The 14707-nt window shown below is 32.1% G+C and overlaps 1 protein-coding gene across 2 annotated transcripts in view; it reads right to left on the bottom strand.

The window, feature by feature from the left end:
* Positions 1–270: 270 nt before the first annotated feature.
* Positions 271–14707, bottom strand: part of LOC111700659 (uncharacterized) — a 35969-nt gene continuing 21532 nt past the window's right edge. For both annotated transcript variants that reach the window (XM_023471642.1, XM_023471643.1), the window contains 13 exons: positions 14402–14620; positions 13900–13993; positions 12221–12362; positions 8356–8428; positions 8224–8283; positions 6947–7570; positions 5469–5580; positions 3459–3576; positions 3337–3398; positions 2471–2566; positions 1685–1729; positions 968–1066; positions 271–479 (listed from right to left, as the gene is read on the bottom strand). In XM_023471642.1, the coding sequence (XP_023327410.1) occupies positions 396–479; positions 968–1066; positions 1685–1729; positions 2471–2566; positions 3337–3398; positions 3459–3576; positions 5469–5580; positions 6947–7570; positions 8224–8283; positions 8356–8428; positions 12221–12362; positions 13900–13993; positions 14402–14620 (1828 nt within the window). In that variant the 3' untranslated portion in view covers positions 271–395. The remainder of the gene's footprint in view (positions 480–967; positions 1067–1684; positions 1730–2470; positions 2567–3336; positions 3399–3458; positions 3577–5468; positions 5581–6946; positions 7571–8223; positions 8284–8355; positions 8429–12220; positions 12363–13899; positions 13994–14401; positions 14621–14707) is intronic.

Here is a 14707-nt window from a genome sequence, read left to right as displayed (position 1 = left end):
TGGTATAACACGATAAAGTATAGAATATTCTAAGAATTTAGAAAATTTAGTTTGAGCTCAAAACTTTTGATTTTATAAATCTCAGGATCAAGCAGTTATCCAAATCTTTGTTAATCCGAAGGAATAAATTACTCCTCTTGGATATATTCCCATGACAAGAAGAAACTAAGATAATAGGACGAAGCTTAAAAGTTGTCACAGTTGATCTCGAGATTAAGCGTTGTAGATTAGCGCTATTTTACACAGACGTTTTGATCTCTGATTGTAGGGTTTCCAATAGGAATTCAATTGCGCGGAATTGCCGCGGAGATTTTTTCGAATTGCGAAGAACTCTGCGGAATGACAGTGCTCGCAATTGCAAGCAAGTAAATTCCATTTGCGTTGGAAACCCCAATTTAATGGCAGTAGTTGCAGAGCTTGTGGCATTTAGTTCTTCCATCCAACATACACTTACACCCTCCAGATGTATCACCTCGACCCTAAACATACAGTAGTCAGCGTATATATCAATACAGTGTCGGTTACTAAAATGGTGATATAATACAATTTCAGTACCTGATAAGTTATTGGTTTATACATAATACACCAACAAAATTATTGTGTACGCTTTTTACAGTTTTTTTGGATAACAAATTATTATTTTCTTATCACTGTATCTTTGCAGTAGACTTCTGAAATTCCAAACTATGAATTCTGAAAGATCAATCAGAGCAAGGTTGTAAAGATATAGGGATTAGAAAATTTGGTTTGTATTGAGTCTTAAGTTCTTTAATATTAAAAAGAAAATTTTAAACAAAATTATCTTTCCCCACAAGGGGGGAAAGTACTCTTTATTTTGAAATAAAAAATTACTTATTTGGCAGTCATCTAACTTTTGCTACTAAATAAGCGTTTTTTTGGTCAATCTAAGTGTTTTTTTTTCTAATTATTACTGCCAAATTTTGATTTCGAAATTTAGAACACTTACATTAGGTCCCCATCTGAGCTGCTTAGTTACCCAGCATATCTCTGTTCTACAGTATGTACACCGTACCCAGTCACATCCCCACTTCTTTAGTAGTAAAACCTAGAAAAGTAAGAGATTGAAACTTTTGAATAAACAAAACTAATGGAAATGGATTCAGATGTGTTTAGATCGTCCGTTCACTGCTTTATTTTATAATCTTTTGAACAATAAAAAAGAATAAACCTACAGCGTGTCCCACTAGTGTGTATGTAAATATATATGTATATATTTATATCGATATATTGAAATGCTAAAAAGAGAGATAATCAGAATACAGCGTGTCCCACTAGTGTGTATGTAAATATATATATATATATATTTATATCGATATATTGAAATGCTAAAAAGAGAGATAATCGCTAAATCAGGTTGACATATGACACTAGAATCTAGAAGGGTTGATTCAATTGGTGAGTACCGTCCAGGTTTTCCTCATGCAGTCTGTTTGTATACTGTACTGATTGCTCTAGCTGGCTAAACGTCGGGCCGGTACTTTAAATGAACCGGAGTTTACAGTGATAAATGCCCCAACTTATTTCAAAGACGACCTTTAATTCGAAACTAAATTCAAACCCCCGCCGCCTCTATGTTTTGCTGATAGAAATATCCCAAAATCCTTAAAATATCCAAAAATCCCTTTAAATATCTTTAAAAAACCCGTAAATCTAGTGTTTTTACCTGACAGCTGGGGCAGTATAAAGCTTCACCGGTTCCGATCAATCCCTAGACATAGTTTGATCAATTAATGACATCCATAGCTTAGAACTTTTAATTAGATCGAATGAGTTAAACGATTTCACATTGGTCCAATTTTCAAAGTTTAGTCCAGTAAGAGATAAGCTTATCTCTTCATGGCAAAGGAAAATATTTAACTAATTATACCAATTTAAAAATTCATATTTTGAGAAAATTAAAGATGACAAAATAGTTTTTAATCGATTCGGACTTTTTGCTCCCATCATTTAGGACAGTGACAAAAGTTTATTTTTCCGAATTTTGAAATCCTCAAAAAAAATATTTATTTTTCTAATTAGCTGCCGAGCAACAGTTCTAGTCTTTAATGTTTAAAATTGAATAGATTAAAACAAAAAATGGATAAATAAATTGATTCAAATTAAAATCTATTTTTAGATTTTTAATACAAATTCAAGTTAATCCCCTGTTTGGTCATTAGTGTGGTTTATAAACTAATTACTAAGAATTATAATTAAAAATTTCTAGTTTTGAAATCAATTCTTCAATTGTTTAGTTTAAGCAGAAAACTATTGAGAAGACATAATTAAACTTGTTTATCAGGATTAATGGTTTCTCTCAAGAGGGGGGGGTGATACAGGATACAGGATACAGGATACAGGATACAGGATACAGGATACAGGATACAGGATACAGGATACAGGATACAGGATACAAGGCACAAGATATATACGATGCATTGCAGGATAAGGATACATCAATGATACTTACATCTATCCATTGTTTAGTTTTCTTTGTGTTCTCATCATTTGCATCATTGAGAGTATATTGTTGATACTGCTTACAGTCCATATCATCATGTACTGCCTGAAATATAACAAACATTCAAAATGTTTACAAACATTTAAATTTTAAACAAACATTCAAAATATAAACAAACATCAAAATGTAAACAAACATTCAAAATGTAAACATACATTCAAAATGTAAACAAGCATTAAAAATGTAAACAAGCACTCAAAATGTAAACAAGCATTAAAAATGTAAACAAGCAATCAAAATGTAAACAAACATTCAAAATGTAAACATGCATTTAAAATGTAAACAAGCATTAAAAATGAAAACAAGCATTCAAAATGTAAACAAGAATTCAAAATGTAAACAATATTCAAAATACAAACAAACATTCAAAATGTAAACAATATTCAAAATGTTAACATACATTCAAAATGTAAACAATATTAAAAATATAAACAAAAATTCAAAATGTAAACAATATTCAAAATGTAAACATACATTCAAATTGTAAACAAGCATTCAAACTGTAAGCAAACATTCTAAATGTAAACAAACATTCAAAATTTAAACAATTATTCAAAATGTAAACAATATTCAAAATGTAAACATACATTCAAAATGTAAACAAACATTTAATATATAAACAAACATTAAAACTGTGAACAAACATTTAATATGTAAACAAACACTCAAAATGTTAACAAACATTTCAAATTGTAAACAAACATTCAAATTGTAAACAAACATTAAAATTGTAAACAAATATTAAAAATGTAAACAAACATTTGATATGTAAACAAACATTCAAATTGTAAACAACAATAGTTTTTTTTACAAACCTGGCAAGTTATACAGTTGCTTCGTTTACACAGAGGACACTTAAATACGTTCACGTTGTCGTCTAGAAATATAGAAAATATTATTATTATTATTTATTATTATTATTATTATCATTATTTACCAATTACTGTCCATCCAGCACAGTCTGGTGTTTTACAATGGAATGCCCCCTTTATATTTGCCTCAGCTTCCTTCACTGACTTCTTCTGATGCTTTTCGTAGACAGCAGGACTCACCAACTGTACATATTGTAAATAATAAATGTTTTCAGCAGTGTATATTGTACATGATAAGTGTTTTCAGTGGTTTATATTGCACATAATAATTGTTTTTAGGGGTGTACTGTATATTGTATACTGTACATATTGTACACAATAATTGTTTTCAGGGGTGTATCACTGTATATTGTATAATGTACATATTGCAAATGATAAGTGTTTTCAGGCGTGTATATTGTATAATGTACATATTGTACATAATAATTGTTTCCAGGGGTGTATATGGTATACTGTACATTAACTGTTTTTAGGTTGGAAATTTCATAAAGTATCGTAGAAAGACGCTACCAAGAATTTTCCTTTTGGTGTGCAAATTTCCATAAGGAAATAGAAAATGAAGCGAGAATATAGAATTAACCATATAAAAAAAATTCCCCAAAAAATTATCAATAAATACAGAATTGCCTTACCCTAGTGTTGAAACCCGGTTTATGGTACCGGGTTTTTATAACGATACCCTGTCTTAAGTTTTGGGCTCTGGGTGTAAACTGTATATATTTACAAGAGTAAATGGTTAAAGTTTAAAATATTGAAGGTTTACACCATCGGAATTTTTGGATAAGCGATCAGTTCCTGTATTATCAAATAAATATATTATAATAATATACTCTCCCCTCCCACCTTCCTAATTTGGTGAAAGTATATAAAAGTTTCATCTTTCTTATGTTCAAATAAGATATATATGTAATATATCTATTTCTACAACCGAACAAAGAACATTCTCGTCTAGCTGTAGAACTGTATTTCTTCACTTTCTTTCTTTTCTTTATTCTCCTTGATTTGAAATATACTAGGCATTCAGGGCGCTTCGAAACCCCTTTTCTGTAAAAAAGTTTAGCTTTTTTCTGTTTTTCTATATATATACATATAGATTTGACAGAGGATATAAGGTGGGAGTACAGACAAGTGAAGTATATATATATAGATTTGAGAGGATAAAGGTGGGAGTACAGACAAGTGAAGTATATATATATAGATTTGAGAGGATAAAGGTGGGAGTTCAGACAAGTGAAGTATATATATATATATATAGATTTGAGAGGATAAAGGTGGGAGTACAGAATATTTAAAATTTAATCAAATATGAATATTATTGCACAATTGAGTTGTTATATAGTTAGATTAGATTTAAAGAGACCACTTGCCACAAACTCAAATTTTCCAATACTTATATCTTTGAAATATAAAGAGTTTAGACCCACAGGTTGCACATTTAAATGAAATAAAAACTAGAGTTCGTAGCAAGTGTTAAGTCATTAAATTATTAATAAGTTCATTTTTATTTCAAGACTTTCTTGAGCACTTGGATTAAAATTCCCAGAATTAATTAATTTCCATTTTTCCACCACACTTTTATCCCAGATTTAAACTAATCATTATGTAGAAATTTCCAACTTGTTACAAATAAAACGTTGTAGAGATATAATATTTTAAACAGAATTTGTTTGTTTCTCCTAGAAAATAAATCTTCACAAATATACAAAAAAACAAACTCAGTTTCGTTCATACTATGTACGTTAAATATAGCTGTAGAGTCTAGATAATTAAAAACTAGATAAAAGAAAAAAGATGCGGTCGCGGATACCTTGTATTTAGTAAGTAAACGTCTGGACTAATGTTTTATTTTTATTTTTTACAAGCATGAGAACCCAGCGTTGCCAAGGGAACTCATTTAGTTTCACCGTTTACCCGCGCTTGATCTTAAATTACAATTTTAGCTATTTTTCTCATTAAAGAAACTTAGAACCTCAAAACCAAGCTAAGCACATTCCCGAGGTTCTCCCGAGTTCCCCATCTAGTTATGATCGGACATCCAAACAAAGAACAAACAGAGATTACTACTTTATACATACCGCTTTAATTTCTCTCTCTAGTAGATCCATATCACAGGAGTAGTTATCATCCTTGAAAGGACATTTAACCTTTGGAGAATCTGAGTGCTCTATTCCAGCTCCCAAACAAACTCTGATAATAAATATTTTAAGAAAGGAACTGATTATTCGACCAAACTCTATTTTTTTAATTGATATATCTTAGTAAACCTTAATCTTTGATCAAGCATTCATAGTTTGAAATATCAAAGTTAACCATCAGGTTATTAAGATATGTAAAATTAGAGTTGGAGATAAGTATTCGATTCTTTTACCTATACTAAACAAACCTTGTCAATGAATACTTTGAGAAAGAAACAAGTACTCGACCAAACTTACATTTTGAACTCTATGTCTTGGTAATTAGAGCTGAAAACTTTAAAATGAGATATCCTTAATCCCGATTACTTAATCTGAGTATCCAATGGACACACTTTTGATTTTCTTCTTAAACCGTTCTTTCTTGGATATAGTTGAGAAAAATAAAAAAACCGGTTTCTAAAAAAAGATAGTCCCTCCCATTTCTGTATTAAATCTTAAATGGCGCGCAAAGTTTCAAATTTATCGGCTTCATATATTCGACTCTGATTGGTTGAACTTTATACATTATTCAGGATACAAGTACAATATTAGGTTAGTCTTGATATTAAGAAAAAGAGAGGATCAAGCATTAATCTCGATATCCACCATTCTAAAGTTTTCAGCTCTGGTGTTGTAAACCTTCGATTTATCATAATTCACAGTTTAAAATATCAAAGGGCATTAGGTTATTGAGATATAGACAATTATAGTTTAAGTCAAGTACTGATTTTCTTTACTTACACCGTCTTAACCCAATCTTATCAGTCATGACTTAAAGGGACTGTTAAGATAAAAATGAAATGAGCATAAGCTGAAGCCTAAACATTTTAGGAGTTGATCAAGACCAACATTAGTTATATCTGATGTCACTGTCTTGAGAAAGAGATTCAAAACTGTGTTAAAGTTATACCAAATCTTATATTTATGTGATATGGTGTATACATCAAAGTTTTAAACAGATCATATTTAGTAAACACGGAAAAATCTAAAACTAGAACAAACCATAGGTGCTTAAGAATTTTAGATACGCTACTATTTTAATTCTAATTTAATTCTTATTCCTTTTTAATAGATATAATTGATAATATAATTGTTACGTCTGTATCACGTGACCAGAATTTCCATTAATGGCAGTGAAGTATCTCGTCATGGGGCACCATGTGTATCACATGATCATTTTTTACCAATGGCCGTTTAGTATCTGGACACATGGCTCTGTCGACCATATTACGTATATATTTATATCGCCTGGACCTAATTTGTCCAAGTTTTACCTAAGCCAGTCTGAAAGCCAGTTGTAAATCGGAAATTCTCTTTTAAAAGAAGGGTCTCTTGAAATTAAACTGAAAGTCCATTTAAACTAAATTTTCCTTCCTTACCTGCAAAAAGTATGCAAACACTCTCTAAGAACAACCCCATCTCCAGGTTCAATCTCTAGAAAGCAGATTACACATTCAAAAGTTTCGGCGTTAGGAATAATATCAAGGTTTTCCAGCTGTTTATACGCATCTAGTCCTCCAGTCTTAGCTGATTTTTCTCCTGGAGGATCTGCTTCTGGTAAATTGGCAGCTGGTTCTGGAGCAGCAGCTGCTCCTAGTTGAGCCGGTCGTTCAGTAGTACAAGCCTGGCATCCTGGTCTTTCTAGAGGGTTCTTTAGAGTACAGACAGGACACTCCCATTCAGCAATATTCTCCGGAACTTTCTGCGGAAATATTTCCGGAACATGATCTTCGTTCCGTTCCTTGTCATTAACTATGTCTTTTTCCGTTTCCTTGGCATTATCTTTCTTTTCCTCCACATCTTCGTAGTAATACTCCCATTCTCCATCCTCCTCCTTTCCTTTTTCATCCTTTTCTACATCCTTCTGCTCCCCTTTCTCCTTTTCCTTCTGCTTCTTCTCCTCCTTCTTATCCTTCTCCTCCTTCTTCATATTTTCTGTTTTCTCCATATCTTTAATCTCATCTGTTCTCTCTTCATCATCATCAGAATTACAGAAACTCCATCTTAAAAAGAGAAATTGTGTTTTTACAACAAACTCTTTTAAACCTGAGGCCGAATTTAATGAACTTGAGCCGCCTCGCTGAACCGCCAATCACCGGTTCAATTTCGCGCCGGCTCAAAACATTGATTGAAAATTTAAATTTGAACCAACCATGTTTAAACCGCGTCTCAGAATTCATAGAATTCTACGACATTGAGTTGGACAGATTTAAGAATTTGAAAATCAGAGTTTGTGGCAAAGACTCAATTGCTTTTTGGCGTAGAATTTTGGAATTCTAAGAATACACAGAAATATTATTTTTTACTGCAAACTAGAAAAAAAAGTATATTACAGGTAGAAGAGAAGGTATATTACAGGTACAAGAGAAGATATATTACAGGTACAAGAGAAGATATATTACAGGTACAAGAGAAGGTATATTACAGGTAGAAGAAAAGATATATTACAGGTACAAGAGAAGGTATATTACAGGTACAAGAGAAGGTATATTACAGGTACAAGAGAAGATATATTACAGGTACAAGTTTGTGACCTCTTCGCTCCGCTAGCTTTGATTTTACGCACAAGTATGAGAAAAGCTTTTTTATTAGAATTTTAAAACAATTTGAAAAGCAAAAGAAAAACTTTCAAATCAATAATTTTCTGCATCTTTACCTCTCCTCTTCATAGTTCCAATATCTTCCCTTTACAAAAGGTTGATTTGAGGGAGGTATCCTAAATCAAATAATGAAAAATCTTAAAATGCGTGAAGTTTCTTCAGATTAACAAAGCTTAATTTGTCTATACCTGTGATGAGGAGGAGAGTTCGTGACCGGAAGTTCTTGCTTTGCTGGCGCTTCCGGTTCCGGTTCCTTTTCCTCTGAACATTGAAATATTGGAGTAGGATTGTTTTATTTTGGAGTAGGATTGCATGGTTTGGTGTCTAGTAGGATTGGGTTAGTTTAGAGTAGGATTGGTTTAGTTTGAAGTAGGATTGGTTTAGCTTGAAGTAGGATCGGTTTGGTTTCTAGTAGGATTGGGTTAGTTTAGAGTAGGATTGGTTTAGTTTGGAGTAGGATTGGTTTAATTTGGAGTAGAATTGGTTTAGTTTGGAGAAGGATTGGTTTAGTTTGGAGAAGAATTGGTTTTGTTTGGAGTAGGAATGGCCTACTTTGAAGTAGGATTGGTTTAGTTTGGAGTAGGATTTGCTTAGTTTAAAGTAGGATTGGTTTAGTTTGGAGAAAAATAGGTTTAGTTTTGGTTGGAAATTGGTTTTAGTTTGGAGTAGGATTGCTTTAGTTTGGAGTAGAATAATATTTGTTTTAAGTAGGATTGGTTTTGTTTAGTTTGCGGTAGGATTTAGCTTGCGGTAAAATTTGTTTAGCTTGAAGTAGGATTGATATAGTTGGATTAGGACTGGTTTAGTCTGGAGTAGATTTGGTTTAGTTTGGAGTAGGATTGGTTTAGTTTGGAGTAGGATTGGTTCAGTTTGGAGCAGGATTGATATAGTTGGATTAGGACTGGTTTAGTCTGGAGTAGGCTTGGTTTAGTTTGGAGTAGGATTGATATAGTTGGATTAGGACTGGTTTAGTTTGGAGCAGGATTGATATAGTTGGATTAGGACTGGTTTAGTCTGGAGTAGGCTTGGTTTAGTTTGGAGTAGGATTGATATAGTTGGATTAGGACTGGTTTAGTCTGGAGTAGGCTTGGTTTAGTTTGGAGTAGGATTGGTTTAGTTTGGAGTAAGATTGGTTTTGTTTGGATTAAGACTGGTTTAGGTTAAAGTAGGATTGGAATAGGTTGGATTAAGACTGATTTAGTTTAGAGTAGGATTGGTTAAGTTTGAAGTAGAATTGGTTTGGTTTAGAGTAGGATTGGTTCAGTTTGGAGTAGGATTGATATAGTTGGATTAGGACTGGTTTAGTCTGGAGTAGGCTTGGTTTAGTTTGGAGTAGGATTGATATAGTTGGATTAGGACTGGTTTAGTCTGGAGTAGGCTTGGTTTAGTTTGGAGTAGGATTGATATAGTTGGATTAGGACTGGTTTAGTCTGGAGTAGGCTTGGTTTAGTTTGGAGTAGGATTAGTTTAGTTTGGAGTAAGATTGGTTTTGTTTGGATTAAGACTGGTTTAGGTTAAAGTAGGATTGGAATAGGTTGGATTAAGACTGATTTAGCTTAGAGTAGGATTGTTTTAATTTGGAGTAGGATTGGGTTAGTTTGGAGTAGGATTGGTTTAGTTTATAGTAGGATTGGTTTTGTGTAGAATAGGATTGGTTTTGAAATATTTAATTTTGTGACGATGTTGGGTAAAATCTATATTCCCATTTGTGTATTCAAATCCAGTATTTATGTTAATTTAAATATCTTTAAATATCCTTCTAAGTTGTAAAAGATAGATTAGATAGACAGAAATATATCCAAGTTGGAGAGGATAGATTGAATAGACAGGAATAGATCCAAATTGTAGAGAATAGATTGAATAGACAGGAATAGATCCAAGTTGTAGAGGAAAGATTGAATAGACAGGAATAGATCCAAGTTGTAGAGAATAGATTGAATAGACAGAAATAGATCCAAGTTGTAAATAAACGACTGAATAGACAAGAAGAGATCCGAATATTTAAAATTACACTTACACATATGTCAAATTTATAATCCCCCCACCCCTAGTAAGCTACACTCTAAGCTATAAACATAAGGATTTAAGTGAAACTATTCCTGGTACGATTAAGCCTTGATTTTACGCAGGTTTTAACATTAAAAAGTGTAAAGGTTAAATCTAATTACAAAAAAAAAAATTCAGAAAAATCTATAACGATTGCTATTTTTCTGTTTACAAGTTTGAAACCTAGAAAGAAAATAATTCAAATCATTTTAATCAAATTATAATGATATGTTTTTTGCCCCCCCCCCCTGTATTGCAACTGTAAAATATCCCCGGAATTTGATAAACTGGCAAAAATTCTCATAAAGGTTTCTAAGAGTATTCTTCACTCCTTCTAGATTCTATATCAAAGGAACTTTTTCAATCTAAAGAATTTCATTAAAAAAAGTTGGAAGATTCTGGTTTTAAAGTTGGATTGCGGGGACAAGGTATATATATCTTATATTCACATGGAGAATAGAATATATAGAGAGGAATTAAACGAATCTCTCGGTATGAATTTTTTCAGTTCCTTTCAGCCTGAAAGGGAGTTCAAAGTGTACAGATCATGTAAATGTTCACAAATTATATGCAGTAGAGTACATTAATACAGTATGTTCCCTAGACTATCCATTTTAATTTCGAATTTTTTAAACTGTTAAATAAACTTTATAATAAATTAGATGAATAAAAACATCATTTGATTTATAGTTATAACGGAAAATCATCGTTTGTAAAGTGGAAGGCATAGAGTCTATGTGAAATGATCATTGGTCAAGTATGAACCCAGCCTATTTCATAATTTGGTTTTCTTTTAACAATAATTTTAGATTTTCTATAAAATGATATTCCAGGGCCCAACAGGTTATATAGCATAAATATGTGAAGTACACCTGCAGTATGGAAACAGTACAACAAAATGGCCGTTTTACACTTTTTTCTAGTAAATTCCTCTCTATATGTTTTATTCTCTATGTATATTTAGGGCGGGCTCAGCCAATATTTATAAGTTTATATATCTTCTTGAGACGGAAGATATCAAAGAGATATTAAGATAAATACAACCAACAAGACACAGTTGCTGAAAAGAGAATATGTAACCAAATTGAAAAAGATAATAAACAAAGAAACTGAACTCATTCCAAATTTTTTATGCTTTATATATCTTTGCAACCTGATGTTGAATACCTTTGATATTTTAATTTTAAAACAAAGACTCGCTTTAAATTACAACGACATTCTCTTTAGCCTGATGGTTTGAGTCTTTTATATTTTAAACTTAGATTATTTGATCTAATAGAAATCATAGTTTGAATTATTTAAGGTCTACGACGTTGGGTTGCAAAAAAACTTTGGATTAGAAAATCAGAATTGGTGGCGAAGACTCGATTTCTTTGGGATTTCGTTAAACTTTTAGCTTTTCAATTCAATATGATGGTTTTAACTCCAAAATTCAAAAGTTTAAATAATATTTAGAAGTTATGCTAAGAATATTTTTATCGTAGATGAAAAAACGACAGAAAATTAATTTGCAGTACGGTAAGAGTGTTGAAAACATTCCTGGGACATCAAAGGTTTTACAATTACGGTTGGAATGCATACTGCAGATTGAAAATGATTTCTAAAATGAAGATTATTAAATTTTTCATTCATCATGAATTCTTTAAAGGAAAACCAAATATATTTATTAATAGGGTTCATGTCAGTTGTATAAAGAATGGGAAAACATATGTATGTCAACGTTTATGAACATCCCTATGCGTGTGTCAATGGTTATATGATCAAATTTATTTAAACTTAATAATATTTCCTTCAAATCAAAAATATGGGAAAATTGGTCATTTTTGTTAAATTAATACTCACCCCAGGGACCCAAATATTTTTTGACAGATTCTTTTTTATTTTCTTTGTATTTTTAAATAGATTTCCATGAACACCGTGAATGTTCTTAGCTAGGTGTTATAATTATAAGTTGAGTGTGTTGACTTTCAGAGACAAAACTTAGTTTCCTATTCTAGAAATTCGAACCTGGCAGAACAAGGTATAGATAGATCTTCTGGTTCTCCTTCTCTACTCCATGGGATGATATTGTCTGCGTATCCTCAATTACAAGGTTTCTACCCAGTATCCACCTCTGCACGGAGACAGGGATCTCAAACTCTCCTTCAATCTAGAAAACAAATAATAGCTGGAACATGATTTCGTGTTGCCAATTTCTTCAAGGTGGAAATTATCAACGGTTCTTTAGACGAATTTCGATCCCTCCAAAAAATTGATTACTCGCTCGCCACAAGCTCTACATTAATTAAACCCTTTATCTTTGCAACCTGATGGTACAAATGTTTAAACTTTTAACTTTGACAATTATATAATCAAGTTTAATTAAGGCGAGCTATACTTTTTTACAGTTCTTAATTTAAAAGGTTCATCACGTGAGACAATTGTTTATTTTGTAAAACATGAGATAAACCAGGAAGAGGAAGGAAGGATAAGCTCAATGTTTCAAACTAAAAGCTAAATTAAAACTACCTGGAGTTTAAAGTCTGATACTGAACAATTAGGGTTGATATCTACTATATCAAAACTACCTGGAGTTTAAAGTCTGCTACTGAAAAATCAGGGTTGATATCTACTATATTAAAACTACCTGGAGTTTAAGGTCTGCTACTGAATAATCAGGGTTTACATCTACTATATTAAAACTACCTGGAGATAAAGTCTGATACTGAGCAATTAGGGTTGATATCTACTATATCAAAACTACCTGGAGTTTAAATTCTGCTACTGAATAATCAGGGTTGATATCTACTATATTAAAACTACCTGGAGTTTAAAGTCTGATACTGAGCAATTAGGGTTGATATCTACTATATCAAAACTACCTGGAGTTTAAGGTCTGCTACTGATTAATAAGGGTTTATATCTACTATATTAAAACTACCTGAAGTTTAAAGTCTGCTACTGAATAATAAGGGTTGATATCAACTATATCAAAACTACCTGGAGTTTAAGGCCTGCTACTTCGAATAATAAGGGTTGATATCTACTATATTAAAACTACCTGGAGTTTAAAATCTGATACTGAGCAATTAGGGTTGATATCTACTATATCAAAACTACCTGGAGTTTAAGGTCTGCTACTGAATAATAAGGGTTGATATCTACTATATTAAAACTACCTGAAGTTTAAAGTCTGCTACTGAATAATAAGGGTTGATATCTACTATATTAAAACTACTTGGAGTTTAAAGTCTGCTACTGAATAATCAGGGTTGATATCTACTATATAAAAACTACCTGGAGTTTAAAGTCTGCTACTGAATAATCAGGGTTGATATCTACTATATTAAAACTACCTGGAGTTTAAGGTCTGCTACTGAATAATCAGGATTGATATCTTCTATATTAAAACTACCTGGAGTTTAAAGTCTGCTACTGAATAATCAGGATTGATATCTTCTATATTAAAACTACCTGGAGTTTAAAGTCTACTTCTGAATAATGAGAGTTGATATCTACTATATTAAAACTACCCGGAATTTAAAGTCTGTTACTAAATGAGATGGGTTGATATCTACTATATTAAAACTAGCTGGAGTTTGAGGGCTGCTACTGAATAATCAGGATCGACATCTATATAAAAACTACCTGGAGTTTAAAGTCTGCTAATGACTGAGAAGGGTGGATATCTTCTATATTGAAAGTACCTGGAGTTTAAGGTCTGCTACTGAATGAGCAGGGTTGATTTCTACTGAAATAGGACCCTGAGCAGAGACTGCATCCTCAACATACATCTGAACCCTTAAATATAACATGTTCAGAAATCATCCAAGACTCAAAAAGAGATTGTTTAAGTAGGCTTATGTGACCCTCCATTTATGGCGCATGTCTATTATTTTTAATCATGGTTTCTATATAAAGTGACTTGACAATGGTGAATATTTTAGAATTAAACAATATTAAAGCTGGAAAGACAGAAAACCTTTAAAGGGTACCTTTGTAAATTGGACATGATCCTCTTTGAACCGAGGGTCCCATGAAATTACAACTCTCTTTAAGATAATATAACAAAATAGACATAAAAGGCTTGGCATAGTTATCGTAAAGGTCAGATTAAATTGAAATCTATATTTTCTATATGCATCAAATGCCTTTTATAAGTCCTAGTTCAATTAATTTAAATGAAGTGAAAAACGCGAAAATACTTACTTGATGGTTTGTTTAGAAACTGGTTTATCACTTTCTTTGCTTTCCTTGCTTTCCTTGCTAATCTGTCTCTCTGCTCCAATTCTTTTCCTCTCTTCCTTCCCTAGTTTGCCTGTATCCTGGAGTAAAGGATCCGGTTGGGTTCCGCTCCGGTCCTCTTGTTCTACAAGCCTGGAGGAGATCTTGATCTTGGAAAGCTGCTTCGCTAGTGCAGCAGCGTATCTAAACAAACCCACTCTTTAAAAGACTGTCGAAGTTATAAACAATCTATTCAAGTCACTTAAATTTACAGCGTAAGTCCCTTTATTA

Source organism: Eurytemora carolleeae, unplaced genomic scaffold (assembly GCF_000591075.1).
Source record: "Eurytemora carolleeae unplaced genomic scaffold, Eaff_2.0 scaffold406, whole genome shotgun sequence".
NCBI classification, from domain to species: domain Eukaryota; kingdom Metazoa; phylum Arthropoda; class Copepoda; order Calanoida; family Temoridae; genus Eurytemora; species Eurytemora carolleeae.
This window is presented reverse-complemented; position numbering and strand designations above follow the sequence as displayed.